The sequence below is a fragment of the Hirundo rustica genome, chromosome 19 (assembly GCF_015227805.2).
Source record: "Hirundo rustica isolate bHirRus1 chromosome 19, bHirRus1.pri.v3, whole genome shotgun sequence".
Classification (NCBI taxonomy): Eukaryota; Metazoa; Chordata; class Aves; order Passeriformes; family Hirundinidae; genus Hirundo; species Hirundo rustica.
The window spans coordinates 11,108,981-11,124,803 of NC_053468.1; the positions used below are offsets into that span (position 1 = coordinate 11,108,981).

Sequence of the window (15,823 nt, forward strand, 5' to 3'; positions counted from 1 at the left end):
CGCAGGCGCAGCAGCCGGGGCGTGTCGGGCGTGGTGACGCAGACCACGCAGCGCGCGGGCGGGCCGCGCAGGGCGCGTGCGCGGGGCTGGGTGCGGCGGCGGGTGCGGCGGGGTCGGTGCTGCGGGGCTGCGCGCGCCATGTCGGGGCGCTCGGTGCGGGCCGAGACCCGCAGCCGCGCCAAGGATGACATCAAGAAGGTGATGGCAGCCATCGAGCGCGTCCGCAGATGGTGAGGGCGGGCCCGCGGGGGGGAGGGCCCCGCCGCCCGCGCGCAGCCAATCACCACGCAGCGGGGTGCGACCCGGGAGTGCGCGCCCAACCAGCAGGTGTGGGCGGGGGGGCGGCGGCCAATGGGAGCGAGGCGGGGACGGAAGCGCCCTTGATGGACGGTCGGTTCAGCCAATCACAGTGCGGGGGGCGGGGGGTGCTGAACTGACGCTCATCTGGGCCAACCGGAGCGTGGCAGAGTGGCAGGGTTTTGTTGCCATGGCGCCCCAGGCCCAGTCCGGCCCGTCAGCGTTGTGTCCCGCAGGGAGAAGAAGTGGGTGACGGTGGGCGACACGTCCCTGCGGATATTCAAGTGGGTGCCAGTGGCAGACAGTAAAGAGGTGGGTACCGCGCGTGGAGACGAGCCGGGAGTCACCGCCCACAGCCAGCCAACCCTCCCTTAAGCTGAGCTCTGAGCCTCCCGCAGCCCCACCGACCACCGAAGCTCCCGAGCCACCTCCGAGCCCTCCTGCTCCACCGAACGTCACCGAACCCCCTCCGAGTCGACCCCGAGCCCTCCTCGAGCCAGCACCTGAGCCCTCCCAGCCTTGCTGAGCACCTTTGACGTCCCACCGAGCCCCTCCTGCCCTATTGCAGTCCTCTGAGTCCCCCCTGATCCTTCCCCAAGCTGACCCCTGAACACCACTGAGTCCCTTCTGAAACCCCATGAGCCCTTGTCAATACCTCTTGAGTCACCCCCCAGCCCCAAAGAGCCCCTTCAGCCGACCTGAGCCCCCCCAAACTATCAAGCCCCTGCCAAGCCCCCTGAGCTCCCTTGAGCCCCCTCTCACTCCCCCTAAAACTCTCTGCCTGATTTCTCCAAGGACTTGCTTTACTAGGTGTCATTCCTTGACAAGCATCAGCTCCTCCTCTCTTTCCTGATTCCCAGTCCCTTCATAAATGGAGTTTTGCCTCTCACTTAGGAATGTGCCCCCAAAGCCAAGGGAAAAGGCCAACTTAAGCACATCCCTTTGGGCTTCTGGAGACAGAAAGAGGAATGTCTCCTCTGGAGCAGCATGTGTTCCTCTGACATTGTGTTTGTGCTTTTCTTTCTCTCCTCAAGAAAGAGAAATCCAAATCGAGTAGCAGCACAGCCCGAGAACCCAATGGCTTCCCAGCTGACACCTCTGCCAACTCCTCCCTCCTTCTGGAGTTCCAAGGTGAGTCTGGCTGAATTCTCTTCAATGTGGGGAAAGACTCCAAGGCTGTACAGCGGCTGGGACGTTGGTGGTTCTGTGTGCTGCCTGTATGGGGAAGAGCAGTGCTTGCCTCTGAGCACTGGCATGGAATGGAGAGCTATGGAAATGAGCTGTGGAGTTTGGCTGATCCACTTGTGGATTGTCCCTGTCCAAACTGTTCATTTTTTGCTGAGAGAGGGTCTTAATGTGCTGTTTCTGGTATCCTCTGTGGGAAGCTTCACAGCCAACTGGAGGAGTGGGGTTTCCTGCTCCCCTCTTTCCAGTTTCTGCTGGGGAGAGGACAGTAGCCACCTGAAGCCAAGCTTGCTTTTCCAACAGTTACTTCTATGGACCTTAGGGTGAAGGGGCAGAGGATGTCCCTGGCCTTGCTCTTGGTCTGGGCAGTGTGGTACAGCCAGGAGAAGAGGCTCCAGCAATGTCAGACTCATTGCTGAAGTAGAGTGTACACATCTGCCCAGCCCCCACTCTATGTGTGGCTAGGGAAAATCGGGAATGTTCTGGCACTTCCAGGAGATGTGGTGGGGTCATGTTGCAGATCTGCAGTTTGGGAAGGTGTATGCCAGACCTGCCTCCTCATTGGGGGTTGTGCTGAGCATTAATCCTGGTCTTGATTCACAGAGGAGGAACAAAACCCTGGCCGGTGACTCCTGCCCTTGGATGCCCAGGGCTCTCCCAATCTTCAGATGTGGGATTTGGCAGTGCTCATTCTCATTCCCAGGGCAGGAATATTCCCTTTCCCACGGCCAGTTGTGTAAATGATTCCCACTGTGTTCTGGAGGACAATCCTGTGCCTGACAGCCCTTGGGCTGATGGGGAACAGTGAATCCCATTACTCTCTGACTGTGCTCTGCCTTCTTGACAAGACCCCAGCTTGCAGTGCTGCCCTGGGCTGCCTGTGCTCCTGGGTCAAGGTCCTCTTCTTCACCAGGTGCTGTTTCTGCAGATGAGAACAGCAACCAGAGCTCCCTGTCTGATGTGTATCAGCTCAAGGTGGACAGCAGCCCCAACTCCAGCCCCAGTCCCCAGCAGAGCGAGTCCATGAGTCCTGCCCACACGTCTGACTTCCGCACGGATGACTCGCAGCCTCCCACCCTGGGGCAGGAGACCCTGGAAGGTGGGTGCTGGGCTGGGAAGGGACGAGGCAGATGGGTGGTCTCAGAGAGGGCCCCTCCAGGGCTGTTGGGGATCTGGTGGGTGGCTTTGGCACTGCTGGAAGCTGATAGGGCATTGGGGACTTCTTTTGCTAGCTGTTCTGTCCTGGCTCAGCACTGAGCTGGGTGCTGGTCTGCATTTTTGTTGACCCACCTGTTCTTCCCAGAGCCCTCCCTGCCTTCCTCAGAAGTGGCAGATGAGCCTCCCACTCTTACAAAGGAAGAACCAGTCCCCCTTGAGACTCAGGTAAGGGAAGGGGGATTGAAACAACCTCTAAATGTGCATGGACCCAGATTGGCCCTTTGACCCTTGTTGCTGGTTTTTGTAGCAGAAACAACTTGGTGGATGGACTTATTCTGCAGTTCCAAAGTGCCCCTGGGAGCTCCCGGAACTTCCTGGTTTCCTGAGCTTTGGTCTTTATCCCCTGGTTTAGATGAAGTGTTGAAGTGTGAGGGAAGGATGTGGGGGTGTGGGAAAACAATTATTCTGGCAGGCTCCAGAGCTGGAGTGGGTTCCTATTCCTGGTGCCCTGGGGTCTGTGCATAGGTGACAGCCCAGGATGTCCCCATGATGTGACGCAGCCTTGTCTAGATCTGCATAGCTCAGTGTCACTGCCTGTGACCTCTGGCTCTTGCAGGTAACTGAAGAGGAGGAGGACTCTGGTGCGCCACCTCTGAAGAGATTTTGTGCTGACCAGAACTCTGTGTGCCACACGGCCTCGGAGAGCTAACCCGCCTGATCCGGCACCTTCGCCAGCCCCTTGCAGAGCTGCCTGGCCCCCCCCAGGACCAGCGCTTCCCTCTAGTCTGCCCCTTCCCCAGTGTTGGGGCTCCCACCACTCGCATCAAGTGTGCCCTGCCCTGCCAAACGGATGGGGCTGCTGCCAGTACCTGCAAATTTGCCTCTATTTATTGGCTCCCTCTCTCCCTGCTCCCTGCCCTAGAGCTGGGGGTCTGTTAGGTGGGCTGCATGTGTGGGGGGGTTCTCCTGCTCTCCATGGTCCCCAGGACACTGGCAGATGCGGTTTGCCTGCTTGCGGCTCCCCTGCCTGCCCTTCCCGTGGGTGCTGGGAACAGGAGAGTCACATTCTACCTGCTCCAGGTGATGTGTCCATTCGGTTGTGGGAACAGGTGGTGGTGTTGGTGGGTGTGGGGGCAGTGAGGGGAGGCCGGCAGGGACCCACTGGGACGCTGTGCAATACGCTGCTAGTTTAAGCCATTCATGCTGGGAGAGAGGGGAGCGCTTTCTCTTCCCGGGAGGCAGGTACTGACCGGCCTCGGCTCTGCCACGGGGCATGGCTCCAGCCGGATGGAATCTGCAGTCCCCCGGAAGCCGGCAGAGCAGGGGGAACCGCTGCCCTGTGCTGGGTAGCCTTGCCCCGGCCTAGTTACCCGCTGTCCCCGGGATGGGGAAGGAAGCGACAGGGTGCTGGAGGCCCCGGGAAGCGCTCTTGTCCTGGGGCTCTGACGCTCCCCAATACCCGCTGCCCCCCCGCTCCCCCAGACCCACTCTCCCCCCGCTGCCACTGCATGTCCCGCCGAGTCCGCGATCGAGCCTGTTGAAGCTGGAGTTGCGGCCGCGCGTGGAAGTGGAAAGTTATTTTAGCACTGAATAGAATATTTTTAAAATTAAACTGTTTGAAATATAGATGCAGAGCACGATGTCGGCCGCGCAGGACCGGGTGGGGAGTGGGGGTGCGGGAAGAGAAGTTTCTGCTAAACGGGGCCCGGTGCCGGCACTCGCCACCTGTCGCGCCTACAGAGCGGGCCCGGAGCCCGATTCCCCGGGAAGTTCGGTCAGCGTCGGGCTCCGGTTCTCCACACTTTACTCCCTGCCGGTGGCCGGCGCTGTCCAGAGCGGGCGGGGGACGACCCTGAGTCCGAGCCGGGGCGGCTCTGGGCGGGTGGAAGGGAAGAGGAGCTCGGGGCGGCCTCTCCGCCCTGTGCAGCAGCTCCGACCGCGACCCCGGCCCTGGGCTCTGCTCGCTCCGCAGCCGCCCCCGCCCCCGCCCACCCAGGGGGCTCTGCCCGCGGCGCGAAGTTCCTCGACGTCAGGGTTCGCGGGAGCCGGGAGAAATTGGCCGCAGCTGCGGGAAGCGGGAAGGTACTTTGGGCAGTGCCAGAGCGTCCCAGCAATTCCCATTATTAATCCGCGGCCTCCGCACCAGCCTGCTCAGATCTGACGGCCCTTGCAATAAATTAATTTTCGTTTTCCAATGTTTCCTTTTTCCCAAGTTTTCTTGGTCCCGGTACCGTGTGTGTATCCTTCTTTGCACGTCCAGTGAAGGGTAGCAGAGCTGGGGAAGGGTCTGGAGCACGTTTGATAGGGAGCGGGTGAGGGTCCTGGCGGGACTAAGTGTGGAAAAAAGGAGGCTCAAGGGGCACCTTCTTGCTCTGCACAAATCCTTGACAGGAGGGTGCAGCAAGGTGAGGGTTGGGCTCTGCTCCCACAGAGCAAGGAGTGTCATCAGGGAAAACAGTCTGAAGGTGTCTCAGGGGAGGTTTAAATTGAACATTGGGGAAAAAGTTTCTTCAGTGATAGGGTTTTCCAGCTCTTGTCACAGGCTGCCCAAGACAGCGGTGGAATTACCATCTGTGGAGGGATTTAAGAGATGCGTAGATGTGGCACATGGGGACATGGATTAGCAGTGCTATGGGAACAGTTGGACTCCATGGCTGCAGAGGGCTTTCCTAACCCTAACAATTCTGTGATAATCCTGAAGTGTTTTTAATAATGTATCCTTTCAGAATCAGGATGGCCAGCCAGGAGAGACAGCTGCTGATTGATTTGAACACAAAACTATCCCAATGTGGTGGTTGTTATTGGAAAAATACTTTTAGGAAGGAGTTCCAGAAAGAAATAGTCTAGCAATCAGAAAACAGAACAAAAGGTTTTTTCCATAGCAGTGTGTGCATTGCTAAATTCAGGATGAGGAATAGCGAGAATGGAGAGTGAGGACAAGAATTACTTCTTCTGGGAGCATGGCATTTGTGAGGACATAGAGACAAGCCTCAGGGATTACATTGGCAGAAAGAAGGCCTCTGAATACTTTGCATGGATGCAGCAGAATAACCTGATACTTCCTGTTAAAACATGTGGAGGCCTGGAGCCAGGAAATGCAGCCACAAAGTTGCACCTCTGCAGCTTGACCACTGATTTGTTTTACAGGTCCATTTATAGGTGGTTTATCCTGTAGCTTCCAGAGAAGCTCCTGAGTTCCTGAGGAAGAAAAACCGTGCCAAGTGCCACAATGAGAACGGACTGACCCTCAAGAGAGTTCAGCTGAGTTTTGATGGGGGAGTAAAAGAGACTCCTCTGAACATCCAAGAGCACAACATCCAAGGTGCTGTGGCCAGGTTTATAAAGAGAGAAAAAATGCTGGTTGGAGAGGTCCTGGGTTTCACAGAGGCAACACATATTAAATTTAAGGAACACAAGTACAAAGAGTAGCTTGTAATACTTTAGAAAAAACCTTCCTAAATGCCTCTCTGCCTTTGCAAACACTGAGGGTGGATATTGATTTTTTGGTGTGGATGACAACAGTAAAGTCACTGGGACCCACAGTAACATGGAGAAAGTAGCCTTAGAGCAAACAGTAGCGGATGCCATCAGCTCAGTGTCTGCCCATCACTTCTGTGGCTCTGGGGCTGGCGTGCAGATCCAGATGCACATCCTGGGTGTTTATGACCAAGCAGGCTGTTCACAGGGCTATGTCTGTGCCATGCGCATTGAACCATCCTGCTGCCCTGTGTTCGATGGTGACCCTCAGTCCTGGATGGTGCTGGGCACTGGCAGGGAGGAAAGTGTGGGGGACTGGGACTGCCACTGACCAAAAGACAGCATCAGGAAATGGATGGAGTTCATGACAGCTGCAGACCTAGATAAAACCTGCACTTATGTTAGTGTCAACTTCATTTCTGTCTTGTGCTGTAAACATTCAGGAGGAAAGATCAACTTGTTTTCTGGGTGTTCTCACCAAACCTAGAAAGGGCACTTTGATCCATGCCTAGCCACAGGATGATGGTGCAGTTACCGGCCTGCAGTGGCACCCCTATCCCTGAACTCGTTCAGCAGGGCTTCTTGAAGCACTACCAGTCACAGAATTGTGGAGTGGTTTGTGTTGGAACACAACTGTGCATTAGACACTGGGTTGCCAGTCTTTCCTTCATATGGAAAAGGGCCATCCATTTAATGGTCAGGCACCCTAATCTGAAAATGGGATTCTGACTCCAAAATTTGCAAGTATTGGAGGATTCTTTCTAGGTGAAAGCTGCCAGACTCTGGCTGGCCTTGGACTCCTGGGGGTTGTGTCTCAACTGCCCCTGAGACAGTGGGTTGTGGGGCTTTCCTTCCTGTGGAAAAAAGCTAACATTCACAGTCACACTCCTGGGGCTAAAAGTGAGATTCTGCCTCTTAAAACTGTGAATACTGGAGGATTGTTATAAGATGAAAGCTACCAGGAGTTATGGCTCTGGCTGGCTTCAGGATCCTGGGAGCTGCCTTGGAACTGCCCCCGAGACACTGAGTTGCCAGGTTTGGAGTAGTTTAAGTGGTAATGGTTAGGGTAGTAGTTACTGGTAACTACTAGTTTAAATGGTAACTTTTCTTATATTTTATGCAACTACATAGAAATAATTTTTATAAAAATTGAATTCCAAATACAATCCTTTATCTACTGTTTTATAGGCATGATCTTAAGAGTATGAGAAATTCTAAATACAGATATATAGGGTTTGAAAATACAGATGTACCCTTTGTATATATAATTTAAACAAGAAAGGACCTGAAAATAGGAGAAAATATGATCTCTATGAAGGCAATACAAATAGCTTTGTGTCTTCACAGCTTTTTTGTGCGTCACTCAAACAGTCTGGTATCTTGGTTGAGACTTAAATCTCTGCTGCCACCCGGTGACAAGCATGAGGTACTGCACATATATGCTATATAATGACTCAGTAGTGTCACCTGCAGCTAACAAGCGGTACTGCAACTAAGAAATTTGCGGACGGACATCGACTTGTGGGCGTGTCACTGTGGCGCTTTCCTTGCCTCTGCCTCCTGCTGGCCGTGGCACACACGTGGTGCCTGGGAGCACCAGGCACAGGACCCAGCTGCAGCAGTAGTGGCAGACAAGGGTTGTAGTGAGCCAAAGGAGGAGCAGGGCTGTTGCCGTGTGCTATTGGGCTTTATCACTCTCTACAACTACTTGAAAGGTGGTTGTAGTCAGGCGGTTGGTCTCTTTTTCTCGGCAACAACATATTAAAGGAATAGGGGTATTGATCTAGTATCTATCCCCAACTGTGACAGACAAAAACTCTCTAACAGTTTAAAGTTAGAAAGTGGATGTTTATTACGTTCAGGCAGCACGGTGGGATATTTCCCTAATTCGAACTGCGAAATTCACAGGTAATTACAAAGCCTTTTATTTACAAAAGTGTTGAATACCCAAAATACAAATGCATATTCATACCCCTGTCACCTCCCATTCCTTGCTTCATATGCTAATTGGCAAAAAGGCTACTAAGCATGCGTACTTTGTCTCCTAAAATGAGTTGGGGGTTTATTCTGGGGAGGAGTCACCCAAAATAAGGAAGTAAGATGAGTCTTACTTGTCCTGACCTTTCTACCTTTTCAATGCATTCGTGACAAATGAATCCTTGGTAGAACTTATAGTTTCCTGTGTTCAATGAGTCCTTTAAGCAGGAAATCTGCAGCTATCTTATGTCCTATTTACCACATTTTCTTTTTCATTACAAGCACAGCTACATAAACATAAAGCTAACAAGCAATGAGTTACTAAATCCAGGGTAGCTTATCTAAGATCCGGCTTCTGTTAACTGCAAACAAAGCTTACCTATCTACTTCAGCTAATTCAGCAACTTATTATCTTAACTGTCCTAAAAATCCTTAATTCTTCAAATTTAATGTCTCAATCTTACCTACAATACATATGCATAACCCCAGCACCTCCCATCCCCTTTCTCTATTAAGATGAGTCTATTAGTCCTTCACATGTGCACAATTCTTCTCTTGAATTGGGTTGGTCGTCTTGAATTGTGTCAGTGGTCTCAAAGGATGAAGTCAGGAGAGTCCTCATCAGGTCTCTGTGACCCTCTGACACGATCCAAGGTCCCCTGCTTCGTGATTGATTGATACCAAGTCCAGTTGCTCGCCATTGTTCTTAGTGGTTTCAATCTGTTCTTATGATGGTTCATTTACTGCACTTTTTCTATAAACCAGCTCATAATATAACAGTTAGCTCTAGCTTGGGCATCTAATAATCATTAATCTACCATTTACTAATCTAACTTACATCTTGATCAATAAATTGCTTCTAACCCGTAGCTAAAATCTTAACAATTTAAAATAATGATTCAGCGTATTGAGGTGGCCCCAGAGTTGCCAGATTCCACAACATTTGCCCTGTGCACCTTTGTCTGGGTTATTATCATGCTGTCCACCCCTCCCAAAGAATACCTCCAGTATCACCACTTCTCTCAGCTTTTGGACCCACTCCTCAAGGGTCTTCCAGCACATTTCATGATGCTGCTCCTACACTCTGCCTCTGTGGACAAATATCTCCCCTACACTCATTAAAAGTTGCTCCCAGAGGGAAAGGGGCCCTGATTCCCATAGGAATACCTGATTCACACCTGAGTCCTGGGTCAAGGGTCCCAAATTCCTTGCCTCACCACTATCCAGTTGCATACCTAAACCTGTAAGGTCTCACACCCAAAGTAACCAGGTTGTAAAAGCCTCACGTCCCCGTCATGCAATATCTTTTTGCAGATTATGGAGACTTTCATATGTCAGGGACTCAGTGATGATCTCAACCTCTGGTTGCCCTGCGTGTTGTGAGGGCCCTTTTTTCTCATCCTTATTACCTGAGTGCTCTGATTTCATCTTATACTTCTGTGCTTCCAATTGCTGCTGGCTGTGACTGCTCCTGTGGTTCAGCTGGAACCTGGATGGTTGTAACATCTGTGGGTCCCACTGCTGCACCATCAGACTCTCCCTTTTCAGGGCAGGGGAAGGTTTTCCAGCAGCTGGGGCTGCGGCTAATGAGGCCAACACTGGGGAAATGTGCTCCTTCAACATCTGGCCCATCTCCTTCCCAGAACCCCCACCCAATCCGGGTGGTTCATTTCTGAGGTGGGCAGTGGGGCAGGCTCAGGCGGTGGGCCAGTATTTCTATTCTGTGGGACAGTGCAGGACAAGCTGGGCTGGACATGGCCAAGGGCCCTGGCAAGGCTGGCAGTGCCCAGGAGAAGCCAAGTCCTGGTGTCCTGGGGCACAGCAGTGTCTGTGCCACCAAGGGTTGTGAGGAGATGTCTTGTCCTCAGGCACTGGGGCCTCCTGGCACAGCCCCAGCAAAGATGGGCACTGTCACCCCCTTGTCCTGTCCTCAGCACCCTCACACATCCCAGTGGCCCTGGCAGAGCCCTGAGCAAGGCTCAGCTGAGGGACAGGATCTGCCTTCCCTGGGGCTGGGGCTCAGGCCTTGGCCTTTCTGCTGCCTCCACCCATGTTTTATTTATTTATAAGACTAGACAACCGCCAATGGCTAAAGGAAAAGAGTCTGCTCTCTTTCACCAGGGGGAATAGAACAGCCTTTATTCTTGAGTCCTGCCCTGCTTGGCTGCAGATCTTCCCAATGGTTCACTGGTGCCAGAGAAAGCGAGGCCCTCCCTGTGTCGGGCCTTTTTCCCCAGGGGGCAGGGCCCAGAGGCGGGCACAAACCACTACCCAACCAGAGATAAAGTGGGAGAGGAACAGAGTTAGGTTACATTTCAGTGTGGGGGATGGGCACTGCTGGGCAAGGACAGACCACGTGACACAGAGAAAAAACATTACAAATCCTATGAAACACAATATAAACCCAATTAATGCATTACAACATTTCCCTTTTTCTTATTAAATTAAGAAGGAGGAAGGCTCAGTTCGTGGGAGATACTCAGAGTTCAGACCTTGAGTACCTTTAAAGTTGCAGAAGAAAAATTACCTTTAGTGTAAACAAACTGTCTAGAAAAACACTGTTAAGGAATAATGATAATTAGAAGGAGAAGGTTCGGCACTTTCTCCTCCTCCAGGCAGCACTGGCCACTTTGTGGGGCCTCTGCAGGTGGCTTTGCAGTTTTAGGGATGAAAGGTTTCACCCACTCAGCTGGCACCCACTTGAGATCTGGGGGAATGGACACATAGGTGTACCCACGACCCCAGGTGACCTGATCATGAGGACTTTTTGTTTCTCTGGTTGCTGGATCCTTTACTATCATATCTGGTGACTTTTGCTGAAAGGCAGAACTGGTTAAAGCAGGATTATTTAGTTTAGCATTTACATTTTCTAGATTCTTTGAAAAATTCCCTTTGGACCTTTGAGACTTCCTGCCCCTGTAGTCCCGAAAGTCCAGAAATTGCTTCTTTAAAGGGCATTGAGATATCCAATGTCCAGCCTGATGGCACAGGAGACACGTTGTTCCTCTCTTGGGCGGTGGCCGTGGCACAGGTACAGGAAGCACTGTGTCTGCAGCAGCAGCTTTTTGTGGTGGCTTCACTCTGGCACTGTGGTTTTGATGAGCTTTTATAAAGGGAATCTTCCTGGCACACACCTGGAGCACGTCATGTAAAGTTGGAGCTGGTTTTGTGGACAGGCTGAGGATAGCTGCCTTGCACTGTTCATCTGCATGGGCCAGAGCCATCTCCTCCAGGACCTGTTCCTGGGCTCCTTCATTCTTAACCTGTAACTCGATAGCTCGTGTTAATCGCTCCACAAATGTTACTAAAGGTCCTGATGGAAGCTGCTTTATTTTACTGTAAGGCTGGAGAGACCCATCGGGCTGGATTGCTAATCGAATTGGCAAATTCTTATTATCAACAGCCATTTCAGGATTTTGCCAAAGCTCCGGAAGTAAATCTTTTTGGAGGTCAAAGGGAACTGTAGTATTTCTTGCTAAATTTGCTTTTAAACGGTTGCAAAAGTATTCTCTTTCATATCCAAATTTGGACTGAGCTTTGCGTAAACCCTGAATCGCTTGTTGGGGGAAGGGGTCCCAATTACTGTGGGCAGCACCCTCTCTTTCTGACTGTTGATATGTGAAAGGGGTGGCAGAAAAGCCGGGATCACTTCATGCTTCCAAGTTCCCGGCTCCCCCCAGCTCCCCTCCGGGGCGTGGGAACCGGGACTGTGGGCAGGGAACCCGTGGGAACCAGGGGCAGGGAGGGGGCTGGAGGCTTGAGTCACACGGGGCGGAGTCGGAAGGCAGAGGTTTGAGGGTAGGGGGCAGAGTCAGAGGAGAGGGCAGTGCCGGGGCGGCACCGAAGGGAAGGCAGGGTCTGGGGAGAAGAAGGGATTGCAAAAGGGATTGTAGGAAGGAGGGACAAACAAAGGGAGAGACTCCTCATGGCTTGAGAGCACATGGCTTTGGCCATTTTGGACAAAGGAATCCTGTCCATCTTGTGACCCCCCCACCTGGGGACCACTAAGATGGGAGGTTTGAGCACTCGGACTGCCTGCAAAGGTACAAGCTGGGGAAAATTCACAAAGAACTGGCTTTTTTCCCTTTTCATTTTGCTTTTGCAATGCAAACTTAATTTTTAAGCTATAAAAAGCAAAAGCAAAATTTGCATTTTCTTTATTATTAGAGGAGCCAGATTCAACTATTTTTTTCGTAATAGCCTCCCAAAATTCTGGGAAGCTTATTTCCTCTAATGAGACATGTGGAAACTGAGAAAACAACCACAGAGTTAATTTTTTTGGCTGTTTCTTTGAACAGTGGGTCTCCCGATCATCCAAGGCACTTAAAATTTGGTAATAGACTCTTTCTGGAGAAATAGACAGCCTAGCACCCATTTTTGCCTCAGATTTTGAATTTCTTTGTCTCCTTTAACTGTGACTGAGAAATCAAAAGGGAAAAAAAACTCGCTGGAGAGAAAAAAAAGCCAAAAGGGGAAACAGTTTCCTTTTCCACCCCACCCAGGCTGCCTAAAGAAGCGTGCTATTAAAGCACTTTGAAGGTTTACTCTGAAAGCAAAAACCTTCCCCGAAAGGGAAAAAACCCTTTTCCATGAGGTTCAATGCCTCTTAAAAAGATTTTCCCTTAGAAAACCGAAAGTGGTACTCACCAAAAATCCAGCCTTCCCTTCCTTTCTTTCCCAATCACTCCTTTTTCCTGAAACTGACCCTTTTTGGTGCAAAAAGTGCTTCTAGTCCCAGACCCCAGGGTCATCTTTCCACGAACATATGGTCACCTTCCCTGGGAGCAGCTTGCCATTCAGGGGGCTTCTTCGCAGCACTCTGATGGGTTCTTTAAGTCCAAAGGAGAAAACTACAGCCTTGCCTGTGTAATCCTGTGTTTCGGAGACTCCACAGCGAACGCCAAGCCTGACGGGTCTGTCTCTGCGTGGGTGGGCTACGTTTCGTGACTCAGGTACCTGCGTGAGATTCCTTGGTCACGTGCTCCCTGAGTGGTTCTTCCAGCTTTTTGGGAACCTTTTGTGGCTTCGAGCTGCACGTAAAGCGCCAGATGTTGTATTTCTTTATGAGACTAGATGACCGCCAATGGCTAAAGGAAAAGAGTCTGCTCTCTTTCACCAGGTGGAATAGAACAGCTTTTATTCTTGAGTCCTGCCCTGCTTGGCTGCAGATCTTCCCGATGGCTCACTGGTGCCAGAGAAAGCGAGGCCCTCCCTGTGTCGGGCCTTTTTCCCCAGGGGGCAGGGCCCAGAGGCAGGCACAAACCACTACCCAACCAGAGATAAAGTGGGAGAGGAACAGAGTTAGGTTACATTTCAGTGTGGGGGATGGGCACTGCTGGGCAAGGACAGACCACGTGACACAGAGAACAAACATTACAAATCCTATGAAACACAATATAAACCCAATTAATGCATTACAACACACCCAGGCCAGGCTTTGCTCAGCATCTCAGCTGCCTGCACAGAGCCTTTGCCTCCCTGCACTCCTGGCCTCAGGGATCTGCTGGAACCAGTCCCTGGGGAGCCTTGCTCAGGAATGGCCCTGGTGGGTCTTCCAAGGGACTTCAAAGGTTTTTCAAAGGTTTTGCTTCTGCCTTGGAGTCTCTGAGAGGTTGTGCAATCATGGCCTGCAATTATCTGCTGTAATGAGTCCCTTGAGATCCTTTGTCAGTAACAACACTCAGTGGGGCTCATTAATGCTTCTAGGTACTCCTGGTTTTTTTAATAAGGTACTTTCCATTCTCCTTTCCAAACTGAATCTCAAACAGTTTTGTGCAATCCTGGCCTCCAATTCTCTCCTCCAAGAACTCCATGAGGGGCTTGGTTGGAGATGGACCTCAGTGGGACCCATTAACGCTTTGAGACACTTCTGAGTTTCCCCATTGAAAACAGATGCACTCCTCAAATATGTGCCAAGCCCAAGCTGCCTCCAAGGAGGTTCCCCTTCCCCAAGGCAGAGCCATGCAAAGAATGGTTTAGACACACAGGAAGTTCTGCAATGAACACAAATCCAGAGTTCTGCTGAAGGCAGAATTAGACCAACTACTGAAGGACAGACATGTTTTGGACTCCTTGCAGCTCCAAGCACCAAGTGGGTTGTTGGGAGGTTTGTGAGTGACCCAAGAGTGAGGGGAAGGGAAATGCAGAGAGCCCTGGAAGTGCTTCTGTGCAGACAGGCTGTGGGGACAGGCACTGCAGCCCTGCCCTGGGCCAGCTGAGGGTGGATCATCATCCCATCCTGCCCTGGGCCATTGCAAGGGGCTGTGGCCATGGACACTGCACTGACCCCAATGCAGCAGCCCCTTGCTCAGGGCTGGTGTCACTGCCCAGAGCCAGAGGGGATCCCTTGCTGGGGGCTTGTGCCATGGCCACCTGTCCTGTGCCGTGCTGGCTGCTCAGGCACTGTGGAACCAGCAGCAAACGCCACTGCCAAGGTCAAAGGCCAGCTCAGCCAGACAGAAAGGGTCAGGGCTGGGCACTGTTTCCATGGCAGCCATCACTGGGGTGGGACACCTGGGTCACCTGGCATGGCAATTGCCATGGAAACCCCTAGTAGGGACCGATGCCACGGACACTGGTACCGGGACACTGCTGGGGTCAGGTGCTGAGCACAGGGCTGAGCACACACAGTTGGTTTTGTTCTTGCTCAGCTCCTCCAGCCAAGGCCTTTCCTGCCCTCGTCCGGCCATGCTGGGGAGGGGCTGGGGATGTGGGGGAGCTTGGGTGGGGACACAGCCAGGACAGGTGACCCCAACTGACCCCAGGGATATCCCAGACCATAGGACAACATGCTCAGTGAAGAAAGTTGGGAGAAGAAGGAGGAAAGGGTGACATTTGGAGTGAGGGTTTTTGTCTTCCCAGGTAACACTTAGGCAGGATGGGGCCCTGTTTCACCAGTGCCCAGGGTCAGCACCAAAGACACAGACACCAACTTAAGGAATTGTGTAATTTATATAATGCAAAGCTGCAAAGAATTACAAAAGGATAAGCTCAGCAAAGCACACAATCACTAGCAAAGAATTACAAAAGCACCTCAGCAATGCATACAGTCATTACTACCAAAGACTGCCTGTAGTGATTTAAAAAGATCCATCACCAGTTCCCCTCAGACTTTACCATCATCTTGATCCACACATCAGCTGGGAGAAGCCAAGGACTGCAGAGCCACTCCCAGACACTGGGAATTCCTGCAGCTGCATCCACCTTTGCAGGAAACAAGTCTTCCAGCCTCACTGGGAGAGGGCCCAGCTTCTACATTGTTAAGCAAATGAGCTGACATCACTTCTAGTGTGGGAACATCTGGTTTCATTCTTCTGTTGGGTTTCTCCCAAAGCCTGGCCAGGGCTCAAGGAGGAACCAAGGGAGTTGACTTTGATCCCACAGCCCCAAACAAGGCTAGATGGGGACTTGTCTGATTCTTAAACCCAGAAAGGTCAATTCACATTTCACCACTGAACTGATACAGAGATCATATTGGTAATAGTGCTTCAGTAATGAGCAGACACAAAGATAACCTTTGCTTGGAAGGATTATCTAGAGGTCAGCTTTGCCTCAGGGCCTGTTGTTCAGGCTTCAATCAGGACCTGGTGTACAGGCCTGTTTTTCAAGTGTTCCTTTGACCTACAGATGAACTACAACCTTCATAACAATTCTTTCAAAACAGAGTTTTAGATTTAAGTATTAGGCATAAAGGTATCGCCTCTTCAATTTCAATATCGTGTCTTCAATT

The 15,823-nt window shown here is 51.7% G+C and overlaps 1 protein-coding gene across 3 annotated transcripts; it reads left to right on the top strand.

Annotated features, from left to right (window-relative positions):
• The first annotated feature begins 96 nt into the window (after positions 1-96).
• Positions 97-4,266, top strand: BCL7B (BAF chromatin remodeling complex subunit BCL7B). 3 transcript variants are annotated; one of them, XM_040082829.2, is made up of 6 exons: positions 97-230; positions 534-609; positions 1,332-1,428; positions 2,396-2,581; positions 2,786-2,865; positions 3,257-4,266. In XM_040082829.2, the coding sequence occupies exons 1-6, from the start codon at positions 139-141 to the stop codon at positions 3,347-3,349; spliced, it is 624 nt and encodes a 207-aa protein (XP_039938763.1). In that variant the 5' UTR covers positions 97-138; the 3' UTR covers positions 3,350-4,266. The 3 variants fall into 3 exon arrangements, with proteins under 3 accessions (XP_039938763.1, XP_039938764.1, XP_039938765.1); XM_040082830.2 differs by having other exon boundaries at positions 2,411-2,581; XM_040082831.2 differs by having other exon boundaries at positions 117-198.
• Positions 4,267-15,823: the final 11,557 nt, after the last annotated feature.